The 25,485-nt window shown below is 43.9% G+C and overlaps 2 protein-coding genes across 3 annotated transcripts; both read right to left on the reverse strand.

The window, feature by feature from the left end:
• cbx3a (chromobox homolog 3a (HP1 gamma homolog, Drosophila)) lies at nt 1-3,209 on the reverse strand. Of its 2 annotated transcripts, none has more exons than XM_084484615.1 (5): nt 3,082-3,183; nt 2,301-2,446; nt 1,971-2,127; nt 1,783-1,877; nt 1-1,000 (listed from the first exon to the last, which is right to left on the reverse strand). In XM_084484615.1, exons 2-5 carry the CDS (start codon nt 2,438-2,440, stop codon nt 877-879), a joined length of 516 nt encoding a protein of 171 aa, XP_084340741.1. In that variant the 5' UTR covers nt 2,441-2,446; nt 3,082-3,183; the 3' UTR covers nt 1-876. The 2 variants fall into 2 exon arrangements, with proteins under 2 accessions (XP_084340741.1, XP_084340740.1); XM_084484614.1 differs by having other exon boundaries at nt 26-1,000; nt 3,101-3,209.
• Nucleotides 3,210-3,663: 454 nt separating this feature from the next.
• On the reverse strand, nt 3,664-13,522 carry nfe2l3 (nfe2 like bZIP transcription factor 3). Its single transcript, XM_084484931.1, has 5 exons — nt 12,634-13,522; nt 10,209-10,286; nt 7,084-7,194; nt 6,488-6,965; nt 3,664-6,385 (listed from the first exon to the last, which is right to left on the reverse strand). The coding sequence occupies exons 1-5, from the start codon at nt 13,156-13,158 to the stop codon at nt 5,613-5,615; spliced, it is 1,965 nt and encodes a 654-aa protein (XP_084341057.1). The 5' UTR covers nt 13,159-13,522; the 3' UTR covers nt 3,664-5,612.
• Between the last annotated feature and the right edge of the window lie 11,963 nt (nt 13,523-25,485).

The following is a 25,485-nucleotide window of genomic DNA, read 5'->3' on the forward strand; positions in this document are numbered from 1 at the left end:
TGAGCATCAATGACAATACTTTATAAAATCATAAAATGTTATCATTGCTCTGATGTTCAGAGTAAATGGCTGGTAATACAGTTTAGGTAAGCTTTGTTATGCACATCTTCACATTTTTAGTTTTTCTTAATACTTATTACCCATAGCAGTGATTAATAAGGGTTGAATAAAAACAAAACATCTGCTAATGTTGATAAGGCTCACGGTTTGATATACAATTCAGGTCAACTACAACCCATCAAGTTAGCAATTCTAGTTTTAATCTCAGGATTTTCCCTGGAAACCCCAATCTCCAAGTTGCCATAGAAACATCTAGCGAAACCCATAATCAGGCCAAAGTCCATCAGCAATGCCCACCATGGGACAGACCTCCCCCCAGAAGTCACGATAACCATGCCAGCTGGCAACATTGCTTACTTCCAATTGTGTGAGAATTTGAATGTTAGACTACAAACCAGCAACCCATTGAGAACATTTTACAGTTTGTAATCCCATCAAACATACTAAAATACATTGAGAATATTTTCCATAGCTTGTACTGTGCTTATTTTTAGGAAGCGCATACATATTTTAGTCTGCCTGCTTATCATTTAGTTACCATACCACTAAAGTCTACAGAACTGGGTAGCAAAAAAAAAAAGGTTTTATTGAACAATTTAAGGATGTTACAGGGAGAGAATACAAAAATGCATTTTTTTCAAAGGCGCAACTGGATTATGCAGCATCAATGTTTCCAACATCTTAAAAATATGTACAAAAGTAGTTGTCCTATTTACAACCACACTATTGTTAAACTAAAAAAACATTAACAATACAAGGTAGCCTAAAAACACATCAGCTTTAAGGGGAAACACAAAGGAACAGAAAGCAGAGCATCTATGCCTCGTCCTCGGGACAGGAATGCCAAGTCAGCCTCTCCTCATAGAAGGAGATGACCACCTGGGGACAGCGAGAGTTTGCTTCACGGGCCGGAACCAAATCTGCTTCGTCTGAGTCCTTCCTGTAGAACAAATAAAGCAAATACTCAAAAATCGATTTACTTGATTGTTAAAAACTGTCTCAAGTTCTAATTCTTCTTTTCTCCTGATCTGCCGAAGTTCAGATCAGCATAGAAGGATTTGATGCAACCTGTCCAGCATAAACAAGAGGGTTTCTCCTGCATATGAAAAGCAGTCGCAGGATATGCAAAATATAAGTCAATATTACAAGTACACTCTTATTTGAATAAATATATAGCCACATTTGCACTCTATTTGCTTATCTCTTTTACAACCAAAAATATATGAGTTATTGCGTGCGTCACACTACAAATATGAAGCACAATTTGCACATAGTCTGCTTTGGGTGCCATTGCAAGCAATCTTAACAATGTCCACACTTCCATAAGTAAATTATAACACTAAATGGCATAATTCGTTTTTGGAGAGAAAAAAAAATCTGCACAAAGATTGAACTGATTTTGACTACAGCCTAAAGGTGAGCGCAACCATGCTTGTTGCACAGGTAATTTGTCAGACAACTCCTACTAGACAGGGCTTTAGAAAAGGCAACTTCGGCCGTCAAGACGTGTATAAATGTTTGACCCACGTTGACAGCCAACCCCCTGAAAAAGCTGTCCAAAACATGCTCAAAAACCCATTCACTAACGACTACAGAGTGCCACTGCCTACAATGCCCATTTGATATGTTCCAGCTGTTAACACAATAACATTTATTAATTGTTATATGTGTTAAATAATCACAATGTGGCAATACAATCCTTAACAATAAAACATGATTTACCATTTCATCAAGAACATGAGCTCTCCACTGCTGTCTGTGGCACCGATGATCCTCTCTGGGTCCAGGTTTCTGGCAAATCCACGGGGCTTATCACTCTTTAAGACAAAAGTGCAGAGTTAGCATTCCAAACAATTGCAAGCTAGTGTTCTTATTGGTGATAATATGCTCGCCCATGCAAACCAACTTACCACATCTTTCTTTTTGGCTTCTGGCTCGGATTCATCTGTAGAGGCCTTTCTCTTGACAGCTGCAGGCTTCTCTTTTATGCTCTTATGTACCTCCAAAAATGCTGAAATAAGCTCTGGGCAATCCAGATTCTCCTCTGGCTCCCAGGTATTATCCGCTCTAAGAAATGATGGGCAGGGAATAAGACTGTTAATAAAAAATGTCCACAAGCAGCAAATCTAACCTAAAAATTACAGGATTTTTATAGTAAAAGTTGAAATGGACAAAAACACATCACATCCAATACAGGGAAAAACAGCGAGCGGGAGGGCTGCGCTGGACACTAAACTCACTCTGTAAACCCTTTCCACTTTAGGAAGAACTCCACTTTTCCATTTACAAGACGTTGGTCGAGTACTTTCTCCACCACGAACTCCTCCGGTTCCTCCGCTACATCCTTTTTAGCGGACTTGGTGTTTTGCTTCTTGCCCATGTTTTGCTGTTAAACCAGGAAAAGCCATCAGCATGGTACAAACGACATAGGCATGCACCGAGGTAACACTAGCCAACATTGTAGTCACTCGCTAACGGAAAACACGCTAACGGGTGCTCTGCAGATACCTAATGGTAGCCCCATGGAAGTTTCTTAAATAACCTGCAAAACATCAGTCATTAGAATTGCCGTTTCAAAGCGTGCAAATAAACGGGATGCATGCAAATAAACGGGTAAAGGACAACTGTTAATGTCCTCGTGTCCATTGTAACACAAATACATCTAAAAGTAGTGGCCCATTGTTGCGTTTGCAGCGTTAGCAAGGCCAGGCTGGCTAGCTACCCAATCATTAGGGCCGCATGCTAACCCATCCGGCCTTTAAAGTAGACCAAGCTTACATCCTCGATGGATGCAAGATAGTTGCGATCTCTACGGATATGAAACACAGACCGCCTATTGCATCAATTATTAGCAATTAGCAAACATAGCGACAACACGCCAGCTAGAATGAAGAAACACCCACGTATGATATAGTTAGACACTACGGCCATTATGGAGGGATGTTAAAGAAGACACTAAATGGTATTCGGATTTATACAATTTGACGAGCAGTCAATAATAATATCGGTAGACACTTTTACCGTGATAGAAACTGCTTACAACAGGGTCTTGGTTTTTGGTTACCCGGCCTGCCACTTCGACTGATTATTCCGCTCACTCTTCAATGCGAGAGTACTACTAACGCGCGCTCAAACCAAGTGCTTTTATACTTTCTACGGGTGCCGAAGAGGGACCTGAACCCGCCGTAACAGTCTATGGCCGAGGGGGGATTTAAAGTTTCAAAATTCCGTATCTTAAAACTACCCCCGGCCGAACTGCTAATTAATTCAGAGTTAAAACGTTGTTTAGGAAACCGACGAATGACAAAACACACAACAGCTAAGTGGCAACTAAAAGGTAAGTAGATGTCAACAACGGTACAGCAGATGCGCGTTCACGCGTTTCATGCAGGATGCACGGGATTATGGTTTGGGGGTGTGGTTGAACGACCATGGGTGTACTGTCTGAACATGAACGACCCAGTCTAATCTGTAATTTATTTTGAGGATTTGCCCTTAATCTAAAATTTATTCATTAATAATTAAACGTACACACCACTTGAATGTCATCCATTTTAACAAGAAATGCATGAGTATTAGTACATGAAGAGAAGGGAGATTTTTAATACTTTATTTTTTTTTAAACCAAAGAATACAAAACGTTTTTGTATTGAATAGTGCAGCACAGCACAGCATTCTTCAATCACTGTTATGTCATGCTTAAACACTAACAACCAATGTCGCCTATAAAAAAAAATGGGCAAAAAAAAGTGAATATTAAAGAACCAAAAGTAGTTGCACTAAAACGTTATAAATTTAGTGCATCTTTTTTCTCATTCTCTCTTATTTCACTTTCACACGCACACACACCAACACACATACACAACTGCATATAGGATTTTTCATTGGTACAGTTTTTCATCAGGTCATCTGAAATGCAAACTCAACACACCATCATATACTTCGGCCATTGGTTGGTGAACATGTGGTTTAGAGTGACCACGTTACTAGTAAACATCAATTGCTTTAAGGGAGTGCATAACATACATGCACATAGGCAAACATATCTCAAATGTACCTACATCTATACTCAAAATACCGTGGGAATCTACTGAATGGCATCAGATTGGACATGCCTTGATGATAGGATACATTTACTGTTGACTTATGGGCACTACTGAAGACTCACCTGACTTTGCCAGGGCCATGTGCATAGGTGTACTTGGTGTTCGGCTATCTGACCTAGCCAAGAACCATTCTCTGCCATTGAGGTTAAAACCTGAGGCCTAACTCATAGGTAACCTGCGTTAGCTTAAAGTCGATATGTATTTTAAGGGCATTTATAATTTAAATACAGAAGATATCTGGTATATTCTGTTCAAAACAAAAGCAGTATTTCACACAATCTTACAAGATACTAATTATTTTCAATCACATTTTGAAAGTAGGTGACAGTCATTGTGATTCCTGCTAGCTTAATTAATGGGGCAGTCAGAGTCAAATGTTCTTTTAGAGTGCTGAAGTAGCAATATATATATATATATATATATATATATATCAAAGGGTCGATTGCAGGTGGAAATTTCCAGACCAACCCACACATCCTTAGCATCAATGGCCGTGAACAGTGCTTAGTAGGGCAGAACAGCTACAAAATAATAAAACGCGTAATAATATGTATGCAAACCAACTCTTTAAACTTACAAATGCTGCAAGTTAAACATTACACTGGTAAGAGTGCAGTCCATGTATCACAGATACACAAATATAAAAAAACCATTTATTTTAATTAAGGCCTTCAAGTTATCTCAAAAGTATATGGTTGAATATCTTAAAATTACATAAGGGTCGACAACATCCCAATTTGGAAAATCTTTGCAGTGTTTGTGAATGTATATATTGTTTGTTTTTTTTGTATTATGTGCCCTGTATTAATGAAGGTTTCTCCCACACCAGCCCCAACAGTGACATTAGGGTATAATTCCACAGATAATTAAATATATGTACTGCCGTCGACAGTTTCAGAGACTTGTATATCTTTCAGAAACACTTAAATAGTTACAGTCTACAATCACTTACATTGTTTGGGTGTACAGTTAAGGTAAGGTATAGAGGGGTTGGGCGGGGGGAGATGTATATAGCCATCTATATTAAGATGCATCTAATTCACATATCACTGTAAACCTGCCATGATCCCATATCCCAAGTCTGGCTATTTTAACTGCAATTCCAATCGGAAAGTGGTACAATAATAAATCAATAAATTCACAAACGGAGAGAGAAAGAGAAAAAAGTGGCTTGGAAAGGCAAGTAAGATCTGAAATTGTCCAATCACCTCCGCCAATGATCAGTGAACCACATTCTATTGTCCAGTGTGTAAGCTACATTTTATCCCAAGAGAACGTTTATTTACAGGTGTTTCTTTCAGGTTGTGTAGTCATTTTCATTACCCCTTATATCTGTAAAGAGCATTTAATCCACCACACCCTCGAAAAGAAGAAAACCGTCACCAGAACAAGGCGAGCAAGTTCAGAAATAGGCAACGACGTCAAGTTCCAGCTGGCCATGTTGCATCACTGCTTTTTGTCCTTCTTTCTTTTATCTGTTTTACTGCCAGCTGTTGTAGAGACCGCGGGTCTTCTCACGGGCTGAACAGAGACCCGTCCGTTTGCCCCGCACTGCAGGGTGTATCTCTCTGGGTGCAGGGGTCGACCTGAATCATCCCTCAGCCTGGACAAGACGTCCCTGCTCAGCTGCTTTATCTGGTGGCCCACCGCGCCCATCGTCTTGGCCGTGAGCTGCTTCTCCCTGAGGAGCCTGTTCCTCTGAGCCTGGAGCCTCGCCACCTCCTCCTGGAGCCCCGTGATGGCGTCCAGCTTACGCTTGCGGCAGTTCTGGGCCGCCAGCTTGTTCTTTCCCCGCCTGCGGATGTCTCTCAGCAGGGTCACCTGTTCGCCGGAGAAGCCGTGGGCCTCGAGGACCTCCAGGAACTCGTCCACGGGCATGTTGACGATCTGCAGGGCGGTGAAGGGGATGCGGAGGGCGCGCGCCCGCATCTCATCGCGGCTCATCTCCCTGCTGTCCAGCCCCTGGTCCTCATCGTCGCTGAGAGGCTCCTCCTTGATGCCCTTGCGGGGGAAGGACGTCGGCGAGGGCTGGTGGAACAGGGCCGGGGAGGAGTAGCTGTGGTCGTGCCACACGCTATCGCTCAGGTCTTCGAGGGACCATACGGCGGAATAGTCGGCGATGCCTTTGGAGTTGATGGAGTCCACCTCGCTGCTGTAGCCGGTGGCGCCGCGGTCGTCCTCGCAGTAGGAGCTGGATGAGGACGATACCACGGAGGTGCCTGAGGAAAAAAGTTACAAAGTTTAGTCCATAGTATGAACTGATGGTCATATGCAGCCGTTAAATAGGGTCCTTCTAGTCGTTATAGTCAATTATAACCAACCTGGTGAGGTGGGGCCTTGGGAGCCGCTTTCCAAGGACAGACCAGAGTCTGAGTCCAGATCCTCCAGCAATCTTGGATTGATGCTCTCTAGACAGTTCAGCAGGTGGCTATCAATTGCATCCATGCCCCCCAGACCGAGCATGTTGATCTGGTCAAACACGGCCTCGTCCAGGCAACCGCCCATCCCGTCATGGGAGCTCCCATTCCGGCTGACGTTATATCCAGAGGTGAAGGGCCCGGCCAGGTCAAGGGTCATACCCGAAGAAGAGTCCAGATGGGAGGAATTTGTGGACTCCATGCGGAGGAGTGGTGCTGGCTGTTGCCGCGTGACGGGTCTAGCCTCAGCCCTTTGCGAGGCGCTGCCGTAGGCCTGCGGGCCGGCCACCACTGCGTCACGCAGGCTGACATCCTGGCTGATGGCTCCGGTTATATCAGGGTCCAAGTCCGACAGGCGCTCCGATACCAAGGAGTCCAAGTCCTATGTGAGAGGAAATGTATGCGTTTCGTGAAGTGTATCATTGATCTGATCATCATGTGACGTAGATAGAAACTAAGCAAAAAAAACAAGTATGTTAGCAGTACACACAACAACTTACATCAAGGTCAGCAATTTGCAGAGCGAGGAAATTACTCCAATGCTGGTTGACGGCAGAAGCATGAGGTTCTGCTGCTGGGTCAGAGAGAGCTGTGTTGCCATCCAGGAGATCCTACAATAGTCCAGAAAAAGAGTCATGAATTATTGACATACACCTAAATGCCATACAGATATAAAAGCCAATTCAACAATTTTTGTGAGGTCAATTAGCAATGACCATAACTTTGGTTACGTTCACCACTTGAATATTTATACTCCCCATTTGAAAAGATACTAACGTCTAACTAGTGGTGAGGTAACTAGAGCTTCCCTGTAGAAGTGGAATCTTTGAAAGGCTAAGTTACACCATAGGTCACAGTAGTGATAAGAAAATAGGTGTACTTCAGCATATCGAGCAGGTTAAAAAAAGATAATCTTTGCATTTTTAGTATCATAAAATAGTTAAAACCGACCAATGAAATATCACATTATCCCTGCTTGAAGGAGAGACGTGTCACGTGAATCTATGGGATGTTGAACCTTAATGGACATAGTCGGGACTGGACAGAGGCCCAGTCCCATTTCTCCCCCCTCCCACCTCACTACGTTTTGAGGGTTGATTATAAGGGCAAAATAGCACTCCCCCTTGCTCCCTACAGTAATGGGACACCCTACCCCTACACGAGAATGCGCAAAATATAGGGTTAGGGGAGGTATTGGGATGGGGCCATAGTCAGCCTTTTTTTTTCTGAAAGTTGAATGAAGACAAAGTTAACTATTGTATTCACTTTTATTTATCAGCCAAGTTTTGATACGGTACCTAAACCCATTAAAATCCAGCATTTTTTTATTTTTTGCATGTACCGACTGGCTAGTGGAAAGTTAGCAATCAATTTTTATTTGCGCTGCACACCATCCGGCGCATTTGATATAAACCATCGATAGAGATGAGAACCATTCACAATCTAACCGACACCAGAACCAGTACTTGGAATTTGATACTGGAACACAAGGGTACACTTTTCGGTAATTTAATCTCTATATTAACAAAAATGAAAATTCAGTTGTGATAACAAAAAAACAACCACAGACATCTCAATTTCAACATTGTTATTTATTGACAACATTTCACATACAACAAAAAAATAACCCCTTTCCCCCTCCCAAACCTGTACCTATAACCCACAACCAGCTACAACCGGCCCATCATAGTCGGACACCATAGCGTGAGAACGCTTTCATGTGTCTCGGAGGAAGCACCGAATCCTTCCCAAGAACTAGGAGTTGTAGCAGTGAGTGACTCTGGCGGGATATGAGGTCTTCTGTGCCAGGAGGACGTAGGCTGTAACCTCTGGGGCTCTCAGATACCCCTTTCCCATCAACGCAAACCCGCTGCTGGTGCTGGAACCTGTTTGTCTGGCCCGGAGCCAGGATTATTTATGTGGAAAAGCCAAGAACCGGTTTGAGATTGGCACTGGCTCCGAACCAGCACTCGAACCGCGTTGACGGAAAAGGGGTAAATGTGACAGGACGGTTGAGAGGGACTGGGTGCCCGGGGTGTTGATGCCTCAGTTACGTCATCCACGGCGGGTTTAGCTTCTTCTGCGGTGGCGGTAGGCATGTTACGGTTAGCTGTGGGGATATCGAACACCGTACACTCCACGGCTTTGAGATATATTTTGACCAGGTTCTTATCTCAGGTTAGACACATTTTCCTGGCCAGCTTTGCATTTCCCATCACAACTATTGCAGCGAGCATTGTCTGTGTCCAGTTTGGAAAAGTGTGAACAACCACACTGGAGACCACTTTCTGTTCTCCATTGCCCTGAAAGTTGGAACGCCCTCATTGAACAAGCTGCAACGTCATCGCATTCTCTCTCTATACTCTGTCCAGCATACTCACTTATCCACCAGATGCGTTCTCAGCCAGGTACCAAAATTTGGCACAGATTTATTTAACTTGAATAAGTACTCAGTGGTTCAATACCCAACCGAAAAACCCTTATAACCAGGGCGTCAAGTTAACTATTTCGTCACCAGCTATCAGAGAAACAAACTATCTTTCCATTTGAAAATTAACGTCACAAATTAGGATATGATGATAACCAAGTTTTCTCAGACCAAAAATTGGTGCACAACTGCACATTTGATTTGAAGGATCAAATGGATTTTTTGGGGGGATTTTTTTTCTTCATAAAAAGCAAGGGTTCAATCAAATTTCTTCATCCTGAATTCATATAACCTTGGTTGACATATTAACCTTCATTCAATCCATTCAGCAAGGATCAGTTAGTTTCATTCTTACATTTATAAGAGAAGCAAAAGCAATTTGCAAGCGGAACAGAGAGATGCACGAACCACTGACATTGAAGCCAGCTTTATTAAAAAGTATAAAGATTCGATAAGCACAACTAGTACTACTCGACTCATCCCTTTGAGACTAGGTGCCTGCCGTCATAAAGTTTGGAATATTTTATGTGTTCATTTCGTTTATTTTACGAGAAACTGGATTCTGGATATTGGATATTCAAAAGATATTAACACTTCTTACTAAAGCGATCTGTAGTGGGGAGAAAAGGGTACAATCATCAAAGAACGTCCCGATTGGCTGTAGCAGCGTTAACGGACAAGAATAACCTGTTTAACCAGGGCAAAAAAGAGGCAATCCCCGGGCTATACGAGCGTCTAGCTATACACGCTCGTATAGCAATTGTGTTAATGTTTTAATTAACAAACTGTGCAGGTTGTGATAGCCGCCAACCTGGCTGGTGGTTTGATATTGTTAGAGGCGTATTCCAAAATTCCACCGTTTGGTCGTTGGTCTGTGTTCATTTCAGGCCCTGATAACGCCTAGACACAACGATGGGTACTATCTCTACTATCTCAAGTTTCAGAAAGTTGGGGCAGGCCATAACAATATAATAACACAGCTCCTCTCCTTTGTAGAACTCCGAACTTCAAGCTGAAACAGGGGGTTCACTTAGACTTTAGACCAACACACTTAACAAGCCTGTTGAGGTGTTCTGCTGCCAATTGGTAAGGACATATTTGACATATTTGTACACTACAACCGTTATATAATGAAGACCTGCGTCCAAATCAGGATATGAAATGTATTCAGTGAATATACTGTATATAGGCCTTTACCTCTTGCTCAAGACTTAAGCTGTGAGCCAGCTGACTTGGGGACAGTCGCTCCTCCCCTCCAGAACTGCCATCGTCCTCCTTGTAGGGCACACAGAGACAAAAACATTAGAGGGAGGCCGAAGGCCAAATTCCCATGACCGAAAATCATTTGGCGCCAACCCAAATGAGTAGCTACATATGTAGCTCCGTGAATATAACCCAGTCATTGTTTATGAGTGGCTACATTATACAATGGTAGTTGTTATGGTGGAAAGGCCATGGAAAACATCTTAATGAGCAGTGACTGCAACTGCTGACGGAATAACAGCAACCCTGACAGACACTGACCACAGTCATCAACAACTGTTATCATTCTCCCTGCATATGTGTTGAAGTCAATCTATGACTGCTAAATGAAGTCAAGGTCTGTGCGGTGTGTGTTTGTCACAGCTTCAGAGGATTTGGTTGTAAGAATGTGTGAGCAGGTGTGTGTCTGTAATATTGCAAGCAACAGTGGCTGGAGGCCCCTTCAAATACCAAAATGGCAGATTGTAGCAGAAGAATTTACCCAGCTGTTGTACAGCATCCACACTAGATAAAACAGAAGTACATTCTCTTCATCGCTCAATTACAGAGAGGGGCAACATCAACGCTAACACATTTCAAGTATCAAATACTATAACACCCACTTCCATGTGGCTTCCCAGTGAGGCTGTGAACAATTCAAAGCATACAATCAGTATTGGAGCAACTATAAATGCAAGTGCTGCATGACCATGCAACCAGATATGAGTGGAGGATAGCTGTAGGAATCAGAAACTAGGGTTCTAAAGCTTTTTGTGTTCATGTTCCAATGCAGCTTATAATTGCCTAAACAAAACAGCAGTTATACACCAACAAAGATATAGACAGACATAGAAGTCATAGGATACGTTTACAAATGTACAATCTGTTTAACTATTACCAACAATTGGGACAGAGTGTACCAACACTGCTGAAGACAACAATCAAACAAAACATAATCCAATCCAGTCATATTCTGGTTTATGTTAGGGCTTGTCCTCTTCTGTTCAAGTGGCTTACTTCCCATAGTCAACTGCTGTTTCCTTACTTCCTTGTTCCTTGTTAAAGCTTCTATTACTTACTCATAGGCCTGGGCAATAAATCAATAAATTATCATATCGTGATAGACTTTTGATCAATATCAATATAAAACATGTTGAATATATATCGATAAGAGACTGGACCACCGAATCTAGCAGCTGGGTTTGTTACACAAACACAGTTCCATACTTATGTATCATATTTGTGTTTTTCATTGTTATTTATCAATGAAGAAGAGTGGAAGGTCATATGGTCGTAATTCCTAGTCTTTTTAGGTCATTACAATTATCAATAGTTATCGATCAATATGATCAAGTTATATCGTGATATGTCTTTAAGCCATATCGCCCAGGCCTACTTACCCAAAAGGGTATGTTATTTAATGTTCCAACCTCAACCTCACCTTTTTAGATGACTTGCGTATAAAATTAATAGATAATCAAAGTGAGTGCATTTTGTATCTTCATCACAACTTGGTCAATAGGATCTTGAATAAGCTCTAATCCTCCACTCTTCTCAGGGCCCACATATGGTGGCGGAGCCTAAGTCAGGGGATACGATTACAGTTTCAGCTACATCAAACCACCTCAGGGGCTCAGATCCACACTGCAGCTGTTACTCTCCTGATCCAACACTGGAAATCTGCATTACTATGGACAAAGAGTATGCCCTCTAGGTACTATATATATATGGAGAGTCCCTTTCCTAAAGTCATCAAGCAAAAACTACACAGAAGTTTGGGCTTTTTAATATAAATCAATGATTAACAGTATGCTCTGAGATCTACAATGTTGGAGATTACTGAATAAGACAAAAGAAAAAGGAGGGACAAAGTTGGTTTAACCGTCCTAGGCAAGTCAAGTCCAGACCTGTCCCAAACGTCGACAGGTGCATGGGACATGTAAAGATGCTTTGTTCCAAATGGTACAAAAACACGTTCGCAATCCCTTCAATATAGTCAAATAAACTATATTAAGTCACTGATCTGTGTGTAAAGTTACGACAATACGACGTTATGCACAACCAGTGTGCTATGAATGAGTGATTAACTTTCACTTTGAAAATCAAGGGTCCATGTTAATAATAACAGAAAGTAAAACTAACAGAATGGGCCTATAGAGATCCAAATCTGTCTTGCATTAAGGGCAACTTCACGAACTGCATGAATGCAAGCTAGCTTGCTGCTCGTCAGCCATCCCGAAGTTGTGTTTACATGCCACCGTTGGTTTACAACTTACCACAGTAAACTAGATAACAGAGTGCATACATATTTGGTAACTATAGATGCCAAAATAAATATGAATAGTTATCCCTCACAACGTTACTCCAAGTAAAGACTGACCTCTTCGGGTAACTGGCAGGCTCCAGAAGTGCAAGGCCCTTGTTCGGCGAGATGTTGTGTGGTTTGGCGTTCTCCTTGGCTACTGCTCTGCAGATGTTTGCTGTCGTCGTTGGCATTGCTTGCGGTGCTTCCCACCTCTAGGTTGATGTCGATTCTGTTGTTGCCATTTGATGAGTCTCCTGGGTCAGGCTGATCACTGTCAGATACCTGGTGCACCAGCCATGTGTTTAGCTGCGTGGGGAACCTTGGAGAACCCAAAGTACGCACCTCGTCTAGAAGCCGACGAGTAGCAAAGAAATAGTCCAACTCGGGACATTTGGGATGCACGCTATATCCGTCTAGGTTATCTCTCAAACTATGGAAGGGTGTCTGGGTATAAGCAGAGCTGGGACCCAAGTTGACGTCAAACAGAGGGGGGTAATAGCCATTCAAGTAGCTATCGACATCAACACGAACTCCAATCAAACTAAGCAAGATCGTAAACTGGATCAGGCCTTCTGTGAAATATTTTTTGGCGATTTGCATTTTATAGTTCTACTAAAACTTGCTACGGCTTATTCAATTCCTATGGTAAATGATCCTATATCTAAATGAACAAAGAAAAAACACGAACAAAAGAGCACGAGTTCTCCTGTCAGACAAAGAGGTCCGCCCGTGCCGGTGCGATAGCTATCTGCTAGCTGCTAGCTCTTAGCTTTCAGTTTCGGGTGACAGTTACTGACATCTTCCCTTTATGAAATATCACACACCGTTGTTCTCGAATCACTTAAAACACAACGGCCGTCAAATGAAAAAATAACCTAGTGAACTAAAGACAGCGAAACGAATGTAACATTTTCCATTGTATAAAGTATATGAGCCTAGCAAAGTAATGTACCGGTAGTGTGGCGAGAGGACATCAGTTGAGGATTTGCATAGCTAATGCAGAGGGCCCGCAAGCTACCACCGCAACAGAGTTTGATTGGCTGACAGCGCAGCCTGTTGTGCTTTTGGCCAATGGAAGAGCACGCCCAATGTTGTTGATCGTCGTCAGATCCCGTCCTATAATAACCCATGTTCCCACCCATTTGTTAACGAATGAGATACCTATGTTGAATCTGTTGCATATTTATTAAGTGTGGAATTATTTCTGCAATGTAGGCTTCACTAAGTTAAATGTATTTCTCCTGACTGAAGTCGGCCAATGTCTTACTTTTAAAGTGAAGACTTCGATTACGCCATTGGTTGCCCCGTTTGTCCCACTGACCTGCTTTGGATCCGCCTGTTCTGCTGCCCCCACTGGTAGATACATGCATTGCACATTTAGCTTGGGGAAAACTAAAACCGAAGACCACTCCACAACATTGTAGATTCCATATTCGTTTCAGATGTACATTTACAAGCTTTGGGGACATTTGTCTGTTACACTGACACAAAACAACGTGTTGTATTGTTAATAAACCTTGTCAATGTTTTGCAAAGGTCTCATCCAGAAGTCTGTAATATTGAAATCAGAAGTAGGCCTATATAGCAAGTATAGCCTAGACTTCAATGCCATTTAATTACAACCACTTTTCTATTTATTATTATGGTTTATATAATGATGAATATTATTAATGATGGCCATAATAACAGGGCATCTATGTCACATAAAACCGTATTTTTGTTACCTGTTTTTGATATTTGATATGAGAGTACTATACTGTTTCAGTTTATTTTCTTTGAGAATTGTGAAGTCTTCCAGGTGTCCAGAGAAGGTGCCTTTGAGTAGTTAGTTGGTGTTTACTTGGACTGTAATGACTTTGAAACAGGTTTACTTGACTAGCCCAAGGTTATCCAAGATTTATACAGAGCCTCAAATCTGAATTAATTATGATATCTAAATTACTATACTTTGCATATCTGACCTGAGGACATTCTGAGGTATCAGGTGTGTGTGTGGTGTGTGGTGTGTGTGTGTGTGTGTGTGTGTGTGTGTGTGTGTGTGTGTGTGTGTGTGTGTGTGTGTGTGTGTGTGTGTGCAATTTTGGTGAGGATATAAAAATTTAAAGACAAAACTTACTGTGAGAGATTTAAATCATCAAATATTTATTGATAATAAGGTACACAGACACAATTGTTACATAGCTTAACAGTTTAATGGATTAGGCTATATTGCATGCATTCTTACGACATTATTATGTTTCAAAACATCATGCTGCAAACTTGTAGGCAATTATAACAGGGAGGAAAATAAGAGGGGGTGTATGCCTATCTCGAGTAAGTGCTGAATTACAATCGACGCCTCACAGTTATAATTGTAATGGTTTTACCAGCTGAGCTAGATGACAACGACAAGAGGAAGTCTGCGTTTCAAATGTATGAAACCAACATTGCCCAATTATTTGTCAAGATTCCACAAGGATGAATTTGTTTCATTTCAGTTTCATTCTCTTTAGAAGAGGAGATTGATGGAATACTTTCGGGGTCAGCCATGTTACATTTGCGACACCTGCTGGTGGATAACATATATAATTGAATTCTTAGCATTTTGTCATACAAAGCAATATTATTTTTTTATTAGACACTTTACATATCCAAATTCTCCTCATCGTCCTATAATAAAAGGTTTATGTCTGAATGTAACTTATAACTAGATTGAATACACCATTTTATAAATAATGTAAGTAAAGGTTAGAATGAGAATCTTTACTGACAGACAAAATTCATATTTATAGGTCTATGAAAGTATATCTCGGGACCATTGAAAGTGTAGTCAGTTTAAATCTGACTCTTTCATTGATACTTCAAAGACCAACACATGATAGGCCTAGATATTCCAAAATAAATATACATTTCGACCACAAAAATGCTGTTGTTGCAGTTATTGGGCATAGCATTGTAGCCTTCCAACACCCTTAAACCTTTTATAACTTAACATATTTATGCATGCAGTCGCTCAGGCGCCTATTCAACAACATGCTTTAGGACAATAAAGGCATATTTTGTCTTTCCCTACCTTTGTCAACTGCCAGTGAGCCTTTTCAATAGTAAACAACTCCAAAAGAAATAAGAACAATGCTACCAGTATAATGTAGTTATTATAGGCACTTTCCATTTCTGTATAAACCTCTGGCATAAACGTCTATATGCACAAACCCACCACACACACACCCAACACCCACCCACCCACACCCACACACACACACACACACACACACACACACACACACACACACACACACACACACACAAGCAACTCATCTAAAAAATGTTGAGTTCCGCCTCATTTACGGTTTACAAATCCCAAAGTTGGCTCGAGAAGTCAAGAATGTCTAGTCCTATGTAAAAAAAAAAAAGTAGAGTTCCAGATCATGTGGGTTACGATTTTTTCGAAGATATTGTTATGGTCCGACTGATCCGACGCCAATATGCAGTAACTTGATTAATCAACAAGTATTTTTCATAACGATGTGAAACACATTTAAATCAACTTTGTGAAGTTCTGACAGATTTATTGCCGAGAACTCTTAAATCACCGCATAAACTTCACCAAGACGAAGCGGATTGGTGGAAATATAGGGACGTATGAATCCTACAGAAAAAACATGCGCAGTGGTAATGCCGCAAGGAATGTTGGGAAGGGACGAGGCTCTCGTAAAAGGATGGGAGCCAAGAGGAGCGGAGCAGCCTTGCTGACATATCCCAGTAGCCTATTATCCTAGACATCACTGTAAAATTGGGCAGACATTGTCATCAACTTGATTTAATCGATGATAGCTAGTCCTATCTATATAGGCCCATGCAAAAATGTTAAATATGTGTTTATAGTCATTATAACAAACTTAAGGCACTATGAAATATTAGCTATCTCTTATTCTAGTAATCACATGGAAAAAAAATAGATGGAAAAAAGATTTAAGGAAATTACAATGGGAAATTTCAAAGAGAACATCTAGTCTTACACCTTTGGACATTGAGGAAATTTAAACCTACAATGCATTTTTGTATATGCAAATAATTACTGGCTACTTCTTTAGTATTTCTTGACTTACAGCCTATGTTTGTTGTTAATGCAAACCCAAGTAAACTACTTGAATATATTCTTTAGGGCCGTTTATAATCGGGTTTAAAAAACTCTAAGTTGCTTGTTGACCCCCCCCCCCCCCCCCCCCCCCTCCTTAAGCTTCAGTTTGCTCAACCATATGGCTGTTTTTGTATTTAATTTGTTGGGTTATTTTCTGTATTTTAATTCCAGGACATATATTTAGGAAATATCAAGGCCTATATATCCTTGGCTAGGATTTATAGGCCTCGTTAGGACTACTAGGCATAATAAAGTTAGAACATTAGGGCAAAAGTTTAATTTAAAGCCTAATTAACAGGTTATATGTAGACATAAACGCCTTAATAAATAAGAAATAATTAAATTGTATTTAACTTCATTAATTAATTGAACAAAAACATTGCTATACATTTACATTCATTGTTTAACAATAATCGTTCACCAGTCAAATACGTTTGAGGAAGAGAAGGCCTATGTGTGCATTAACTATGACATACGTAAAAAGTAAATTTCATAGATAGGCCAAGTAGTTTATTTTACAGAGTAAGAATTTGGGAATTGCTGTGATTATTTGGCCGAGATTTAGAATAGGAGGCCGGGCCCGGTGTCTGCAGCTTTCTCTCCTTCCTCCTGGAGCCGATACGGAGCTCCGTCTTCCAACTTGCAAAACAACAGACTGGCCGCTCTCTCACCAGAAATGCATCGGCCGCTTGATTGACGTCTGCATTCATCCAATCATACCCACGAATCCAAATACTGCCGCTCTATTCGTCGGCATGGCAAACTTGAAACGCTGCCTGGACCTATCACCGAAAGACGATTACCATAAGCGAACGTTCACAGACCCTGTGGCGCCCCGCAGTGGAGGCACATGAAACCGATATTACTTCGGGTACTGCTCTGTAAATTGAGTTGTAACAATAAAAATGACCGATACCAACTTTCAACTTTTATTTATTTTCTTTTAAGCACTGGTCTTTGTTTTATGTTGATGCACTCAAAATACCTCTCCACATGCCGCAACCCGCTGCTACACAGGAAATTAATTTCACATATATGTTTAAAATTGTCTGGGATCATTCTTTTAGCAGTGTCAGCATCATTGTATTCTCGCCTCGAATAAAACTTTATTGTGTTTTTATTTTTTTTAAGTCCCATTTAATACATTTGAGTCAAACATGTTAGTTAAACCCCCTCATCCCATAGCAATTCATTTCTCTAAAATGATGTTTCAAATGAAGTTCGAACGTGTTGTGTCCACTTGGAGGCGCTAACGGCTACCTTATATCACAACAAGAATCATGGTAGATTTTTGACCAACAGTTGAGACCCCCGTTCTTTAAGCATAAACATATACCCTGATTGAAATGTGACAGTCCCCCGACAACTAATGAGGGAACTGTATTTTAGACAAAGAATAGATAAATCTCAACAAATGTTTGACCCCATATAACTCTCTCTCTCTCTTTTTTTCTCTCTCTCTCTCTCTCTCTCTCTCTCTCTCTCGTAGTCTAGTCTAGTCTCGTCTAGTGTTTATCAGTGCTTTATGTTCTCCGTCATCTAATCTTGCAGGGGTCCAGTGTGGCACCAGGGGCCAGTCGAGGCCGAGGTGCTGACAGGACATTTCTAAGCTGCGGATTTGATGTCAGAGTGTGAGATGGCCGCCTCGATAAAGTTGATCTGGCACGCAGAGATTGGCAGCCTTCTCGTTGGAAAAGAAAACAGAAAGCTCTTACATAAACAGATGGCAAAATGGCCCAGTATGGAAAGTAAGAAGCAAAAAAAATACAACCAAAAAGCTCTGTTACATTGGTAGCGGAGGAATGATATATGCCCTGGCTTGGACGTACAGATGCACACACACACACACACACATGCACACACAGACACACACACACACACACACACACACACACACACACACATACATGGGGCCACATACGGACACACACACACACACACACACATGCTGAAACGTACACAGGCATACACACACACACACACACACACAGAGACAAACACACACATGCATGCACACACACACACACACACACACACACACACACACACGCTTGCAAGCTCATGTGCACGCACTTTGAAAAGTTCCACATGGATTTCAAATTAAAATGTTTCTTTTTTGGAAAAGTGAACCTATTATCTCTGAGTTTAATTGTATTTGTTTGTGCGCGTGTGTGAGTGCGTGTGTGAGTGTGTGTGCGTGCACACACACACTCACAAACACACTCTCTGTCTGTGCACGTTCACATGTGTTTGCACACAAAGGTCTCGGATCTTATCTCCTAATCCTTGTCATGTTCCGGGTCTGAAGTGAATCTCCCTGTGTCCACTTTGTTCTCCCGCTCGGCCCAGCTATTGTGTCTGCTTCCTTAATGGACTCCTCTCACTCTGTCTCCTTTTCCTCCCTTTTTGTCTCACCCCGTCTGTTTTCTCCCATATCATATCCATGTATTCCCCGGGGGACTGATTAAAAGGCTTTCTAGCCCAGGAAGAGAGGGGAGACGGGGTGGATGTGGGAGTGAGACGGGGGCAGGGAGGGGGGAGGGCGGGGGGGGGGGGGGGGTTGGTGGTGGTGGTGTTGGCAGGGGAGAAGAGTGGTCCTTATTACCCCATATGTCTGGACACAGGAGGTTTCGCTGGAGGTCCTCCTACCCACTAATCAATAGGGATCTTGTCCTTCTAGTCTTTATATTACTTTTTTCTCACTGCCTCTCTGCCTCTCTCTCTCTCTTCTCTCTCCCTTGGTACTCTTTCTCTGTTTCTCAGTTTCTTTCGTTCTCTCTATTTCTCATTCGCTCTGGATCCGGCTGACTCTCTCTCTCTCTCTCTCTCTCTCTCTCTCTCTCTAGCTCTCTCTCTCTCCCTCTCCCTCTATCTCTCTGTCTCTGTCTCTCTCTCACTCTCTCCCCTCTCTCCCCTCTCTCCCTCTGTCTCCACTTGGCTGCAGAGCAGACTTGCCCGTTAAAGAGCTAATGCGTCTGGTATTGACACGCGGGGAGCTCTGGGCCTCTGCGCACTATGACAAAAATACGACGTGGAGAGGCTGCGTCTGGGCATCTTACATGCCTCAGCTAACCTACGCGATGCTGTACGGCCAAAAACAATTAAAACTGAGGCAATCGTTTCCCTAATGCGTTGAGCCAGCAGGGTGATGCACCACTCGGGTGGGTACATTTAAAACATAAAACATAAAACAAGGTATATTTAAATAATGCCATGACTGGAAGGGACCATTGTGGCCTGGGTGGGGGTCGGAGGCCCCTGATCCGATTATGCCTTCAGGTCATGTGCGCGGGACATCCTGCAGAGCCACAGGACTCCAAACGCGCAGCCCGGAAACTTCTGAGAGATGCCTGGCTATGGCTGTGGAGAGGACGACCTTTGACCCCTCCCCTCCTGACTCCTGAGACCCCCCCGGGGGTCAGGGAGGGGGGGGGGGGGGGAAGGGAGGGGCCCCCAGCGCTACGGGGGATGGGGAGTAATTGATGTTGCGAGGGGGGGCCTGCGGGGTCCTGTTGAGGGGCCACCTCTGTGGGAGGGACAGATGGGAAACCTGAGGACCCAGAGGCAAGAGCCCCCCCCCCCCTCTCTCTCTCCCCCCCCCCCCCCCGGCCCCCACCCCCACCCCGCTCTGCTCTGGGGGTCCCAGGGTCCAGTGGGGCCGCCGCTCTGGATCTGGTGTCCTCTACACAACAGCAGCGCTTGGAAACCCGCAGATCAGGTAGAGTTCTGACCGGTTTCCTTCCGAAACCAAACAACCACTTTTGAGTTGATGCACGGTAAACGAATAGATGGAAAGAGAAAACGGCAAGCGAAATATGAATGCACAATCAAAATACGAATGCACAATTTCATATTAAAAAAAATGAATGGTGTATTTTAGAGTCCACCATGTAATTTCCATTTGGTATTTATCAACTAAGGCTCGAAATTAGGCCAATTGGAAGCTCCTGGCACTGAATCCTATTTTTGGAGGTCTTTGATTGATTGAACCATCCACGGGGTTAGATAATAAGCGGTGTTTGCAACAAGGTCAAATTAGTCATGTTCTCCGGAACATTCTTCTGCAATCAAGTGGAGTTGCAGGACCTCTGAGCTCTGAGCATTCCCTCTCGGTAGCCCCGATAGTGATTGATTTATCCACTGAGCAGACACGCAGCTAAACGTCTCACCTCATTATAACATAGTCCCTTTTAAAGAGTCTGTCGATGAACTGAAGCCCTTTTTTTTCCTACCCCGCCGAAGGGAGCCTTTGGCGAAAATAGTATAAGTTGTTTCTCCAGTCCAGGGGTCGAAGGGCAAGCTGAAATTGCAGGATTTGGGAGACGAGAGCGGCGGAGGCTGACAGATGTTTACAGAGGCCTGACTGCACCTCTGTGATCACAAAATTGCGACATGATTTTGTGTGCATGTGTGTCCCTGCGTGTCCGTGTGTGTGCGCGCGTGCATGTGTGTGTGTATTTTGTTTGTGTCACGCATCACACACAGCTCTCCTACACACAGTATCTGTTGGGGGGGGGGGGGGTGTTGTAGGGGGGGGGGTGTTGGGAGTAACAGAGAATACTTTAATAATCCTGCAGTGCCGTGCAACCGTAAACACCCCCAAACACACGATTCCCCTGTCAATCCGTACTGGCCCTTCCCCTAACCAGATGGCCAGGGGTCTTTTCTGGGGCCAGTAAGGTTTTTTTTTTTCTTTCCCGCACGTACTGGTGCAAGCTATAGACGGCTGACTGGACCTCATTCACTGACATGGGATTCCACGGCGGTCTTTTCAGCGGGGCCACTCTCGAGTTACCGACAGCTCCGCACAGATCGTGTCAGAGCTGTTATTTTAGAGAGCTGAAGGGCGAAGAGTTGGAAAAATGTGTACAACGTTCACGCGGGGAGCAAGGTGGTGAGGAGGGTGGGTGGGTGGGTGGTGGCGGCGGCGGTGGTGGTGGTGGGGAGAGGGGAGGATGGGGAGTAAGATTCAGAGTTTCCTCTTTAGCTCATGCACAAACCCAAGAGGATCGTCGGTCAACACACAAGGAAGAATCTGTCAGCGGCTCTGGCGAAATCCTGCGACTCTCAGACGTACCTATTTCTGTACAGTTGAGGTGATTCATGGATCTGGCAACGTTCCATTGTCTTTCGCTGATATACGAGGAGAACATAGCGTGAATATAGCGAGTAGGACTGTTATTCTTGGTCGGAGATCTTTTGTCCCTCTAAAGGCGAATTCCGAAACTGACGTGTGTAAGATTTAATTTCCACTGTAGGCCCATCTCACAAGTCAACCCCTGGACGCCTCATTTCTCCTGTAATAAATGTGCGTTGTTGAAACACATTAAATGGACACACTCCACAATACTTATTTACCTCAAAAGTGGATTTGAAATATGCATTTATGCTGGGCGGGTGGGGGGGGAATGCGCTGTGGGACGTTACCTTTTTTTCTACTCCTGCTCCTCCATAACTCTTAAAAGGGTTTTTTTTCCACGGAGAAGAGAGATGGGAATTTAGCAAACACGAATATTAATGATGATGACCGTTGATTTGCCATGCTTGACTAAGAGAAAACAGCCGCCGTTATGCCGAAGGAAAGATTTGGCCGGGAGAGTGTGTTCCCCACTCCAAGACCAGTGGTTGGCTGGACCAGGGGCTGACTAAGTAGGGGGGGGGGGGGGGGGGGGGGGCGTTCAGTGTACACAGCTCCAAGCCGCATGGCTCTCAGCGGGGGGAAAAATAGCTAAATAAATAAGCAAACATAAAACCTTGTTAGGGGAAAAAATAGGAATTGTGGGCGTGGCCGCGGCTTCTTAATCTAGAAATATTTGGATTGAGTTGTTGTGGCCCGCATTGGAAACTTGCTAGTTGGTTTGAGGTTGTTCCATCCGGAGCGATGGACCCTAGGCTGAGCATTTGAAATGTAAATGGGGTGGAAAAGCAGGCTTTTGTACGCCCCCCAGAGAAAGTGATAAAATGTATTAGAAGAAATAATGAGAAAATGAGTTGGATGAATATGGAGATGACAGTTATACAAATATAATAGTGGTTTGAAGGCTAATGTGCTGGCCCGAACCAAATCAAATAGTAACCGGTAAGAAAAGAAAAGAAAAGATAAGAAAGCGCCTTGAAATCTATGAAGCTTCACCCTTGTGTTTGTAGACCAATGCAGTATGCAGGCTTTTGGATCCTATACTAAAAATTAATAAAGTGATATATACATATATATATCATTATATGTAGTTTCTTATAAAAGAAAACACGACAGGGTTAATACGTTTTTGCACGATTAACATATTTCTTAATGTTTTTATTTGCCAACAAATAGGTGCAGGAGTGCATCACCAACAAAAGTAACGTGTGTTCAATGTCGTTAAGTGCTTGCGCGGAGGAAATGCGAGCAATCTTTCATAACTTTTCATAATTCAACAGCTTTTTTTTTTTTGTTCAGTAATCATCTTTACGATCACGTGGATTTTCATTCCATTAGTCTGGCGGGGCTGTGAAACCGTCATCCCATATTTGGGCAGCGAATTTACGCCGTACTTTACAGTGGCGTATGGAAACTTGGCCGGAACGCATTCATAAACAAAGCATTCTGACATATCCCGACGCAGTTGTTACACGATAAGCTTGTCAAAGGCCTCATTCTTTTGTTGTGGGTTGTTAAGCTGCTGATCTCCATAGCTAACTGCCGTGATGAAGCCATCGCTGTGTTTCCCGGGCCCCCGCTAGAGACACCGCCACCACCGCCGCCGTCCCCAAGGGGGGAGGAGAGCGTCCTTGGATGTGTGTCTGTGTGTGTGTGTGTGTGTGTGTGTGTGTGTGTGTTTGGGACACGGTGATGGTTTCATAAAGCTGTGACTGGCAGAGTGTAACGCTAGTGAAGACTTCATCAGATCTGCTAGGATCCTGACAGGGAGCTGCCGCCCCCCCCCCCCCCCCCACCCCTCTCCTATCCTCCCCTGACCCCTCACCCCTGCAAACGGACTCTTTACTGTGTCTCTCTCTCCTTCTCTCTCTCTCTCTCTCTCTCTCTCTCTCTCCTCTCTCTCTCTCTCTCTCTCTCTCTCTCACGATCCATCTCTCTCTCTCTTTCCCTCTATCTTTCTCTCCCTCTCTTTATATCTCTGCCTTGCACCACTGATTAACGATGGGTCAATGCACATCCACGCTCACAAACACACACACACAAACACACACATACACACACACACACACACACACACACACACACACACACACACACACAAACACACACACACCCACAAATTCACACACACCCAAGCTGGCACTCACACACAGACAGACAGACAGACACACACACACACACACACACAGCACACAAACACCCACACACCCACAAATTCACACACACCAAAACTGGCGCTCACACACAGACAGACACACACAAACACACCCACACAGACAAACTCATACACATACACAATAAGACACACAAAAAAAAACACACACACACACACACACACACACACACACACACACACACCGGCCCCACTCGGGGTGATTTGTGGGCCTTTACTCTGCTGAATTACACACAACGTACACACGCGCCGCGGGAGCGTGTGTCCACCGCCGCCGCTGTGTTTGCCCAGGGTGACGCAGGAGCTCCGCACGGGCGAATAAACCAAGGATTTTCAGCTTGTTAAACGGGGCATTAGAGGGCTTGTGACCGGGAGTCGTAGGCCATAAACCGCCCCCTACCCCATCTCCCCCACTCCCCCCCCCCCCCCCCTTCCCACCCTCTCACTGTCACTCTCTCTCTCTCTCTCTCTCTCTCTCTCTCTCTCTCTCTCTCTCTCTCTCTCTCTCTCTCCCTCTCTCTCTCTCTCTCCAAACGCTCCTGGCCGTGTCTGTGTTTTAGTGCACCGGCTCGGCCCGCTTGACAGCAGCTCTCTTGTTTGGGTTTCGGCGTTTCGTTTACGCCGGCCCCGCTTGGCACCAGGGTGCTGTTTCGGGGGGGGGGGGGGGGGGGGCCCTGATGAGGGGGAAGATTTAGGGAGAGACCCCCCCCCCCCCCCAAACCTCCCCCCCCACCCCCCCTTACTCCCCTACCCCCTTCGCGTCTCACACCCCCCCCCCCCCACATCACCCCCCCCCCGACTGCAACACGATCCCCCCTCCTCTCTCCGTGTTCCTGATGGGAATGATCTAGACCAGCGGTGTATGCGGTATATCACCGCTTGAAGCCGTGGTCGGCTCTTCCTGTTTCGCAGACGCTTGTATATATGGGCTCTGTCCCCGTCGGCCTCTCATTGATTCCTCCCTCCCTCTGTTTTTGTTTTTTTTTGGACATCGCTTGTGGGGACGGCGAGGCACGGGGGGTGGGGGGGGCAGGGGGAGGACGGGAGGACAACCACATGTTGAGGCTAATTGAGTTAGCGCCCCGGTATGATTTGCTATCAAGGTTCATTGAAAAAGCATTGTGTGGTGTTGGGTGTGGGGGAGGGGAGGGAGGGGGGGGCATGTGTTTGAAATCTCTCGAACACATCTGAAGTGTCTTCAGAGGCACTTGCATGTATTTGCATTAGCCCGCCTCACATGCACAGACGTTTAGCTCTTTTCCTTTTGAGTCCCGGGGCCTGGAGGTAATTTTCGGGCTGCTTAACTGATCTAAGCCCACGTAATGATGTCCGCATGCTGCCATATTTTCATATTTTTTCTCTCTACAATGTAGCCCTCCTGTCTGATCTCTCCAACCTGCTCTCTCTCTCTCTCTCTGTCTCTCTGTCGCTCTGTTTCTCTCTTTCTTATTCTCTCTGTCTCTGTCTCTCTCTCGTTCTGTGTCTTTCTCCCTCTCT

Source organism: Micromesistius poutassou (assembly GCF_964030765.1).
Source record: "Micromesistius poutassou genome assembly, chromosome: 20".
NCBI lineage: Eukaryota > Metazoa > Chordata > Actinopteri > Gadiformes > Gadidae > Micromesistius > Micromesistius poutassou.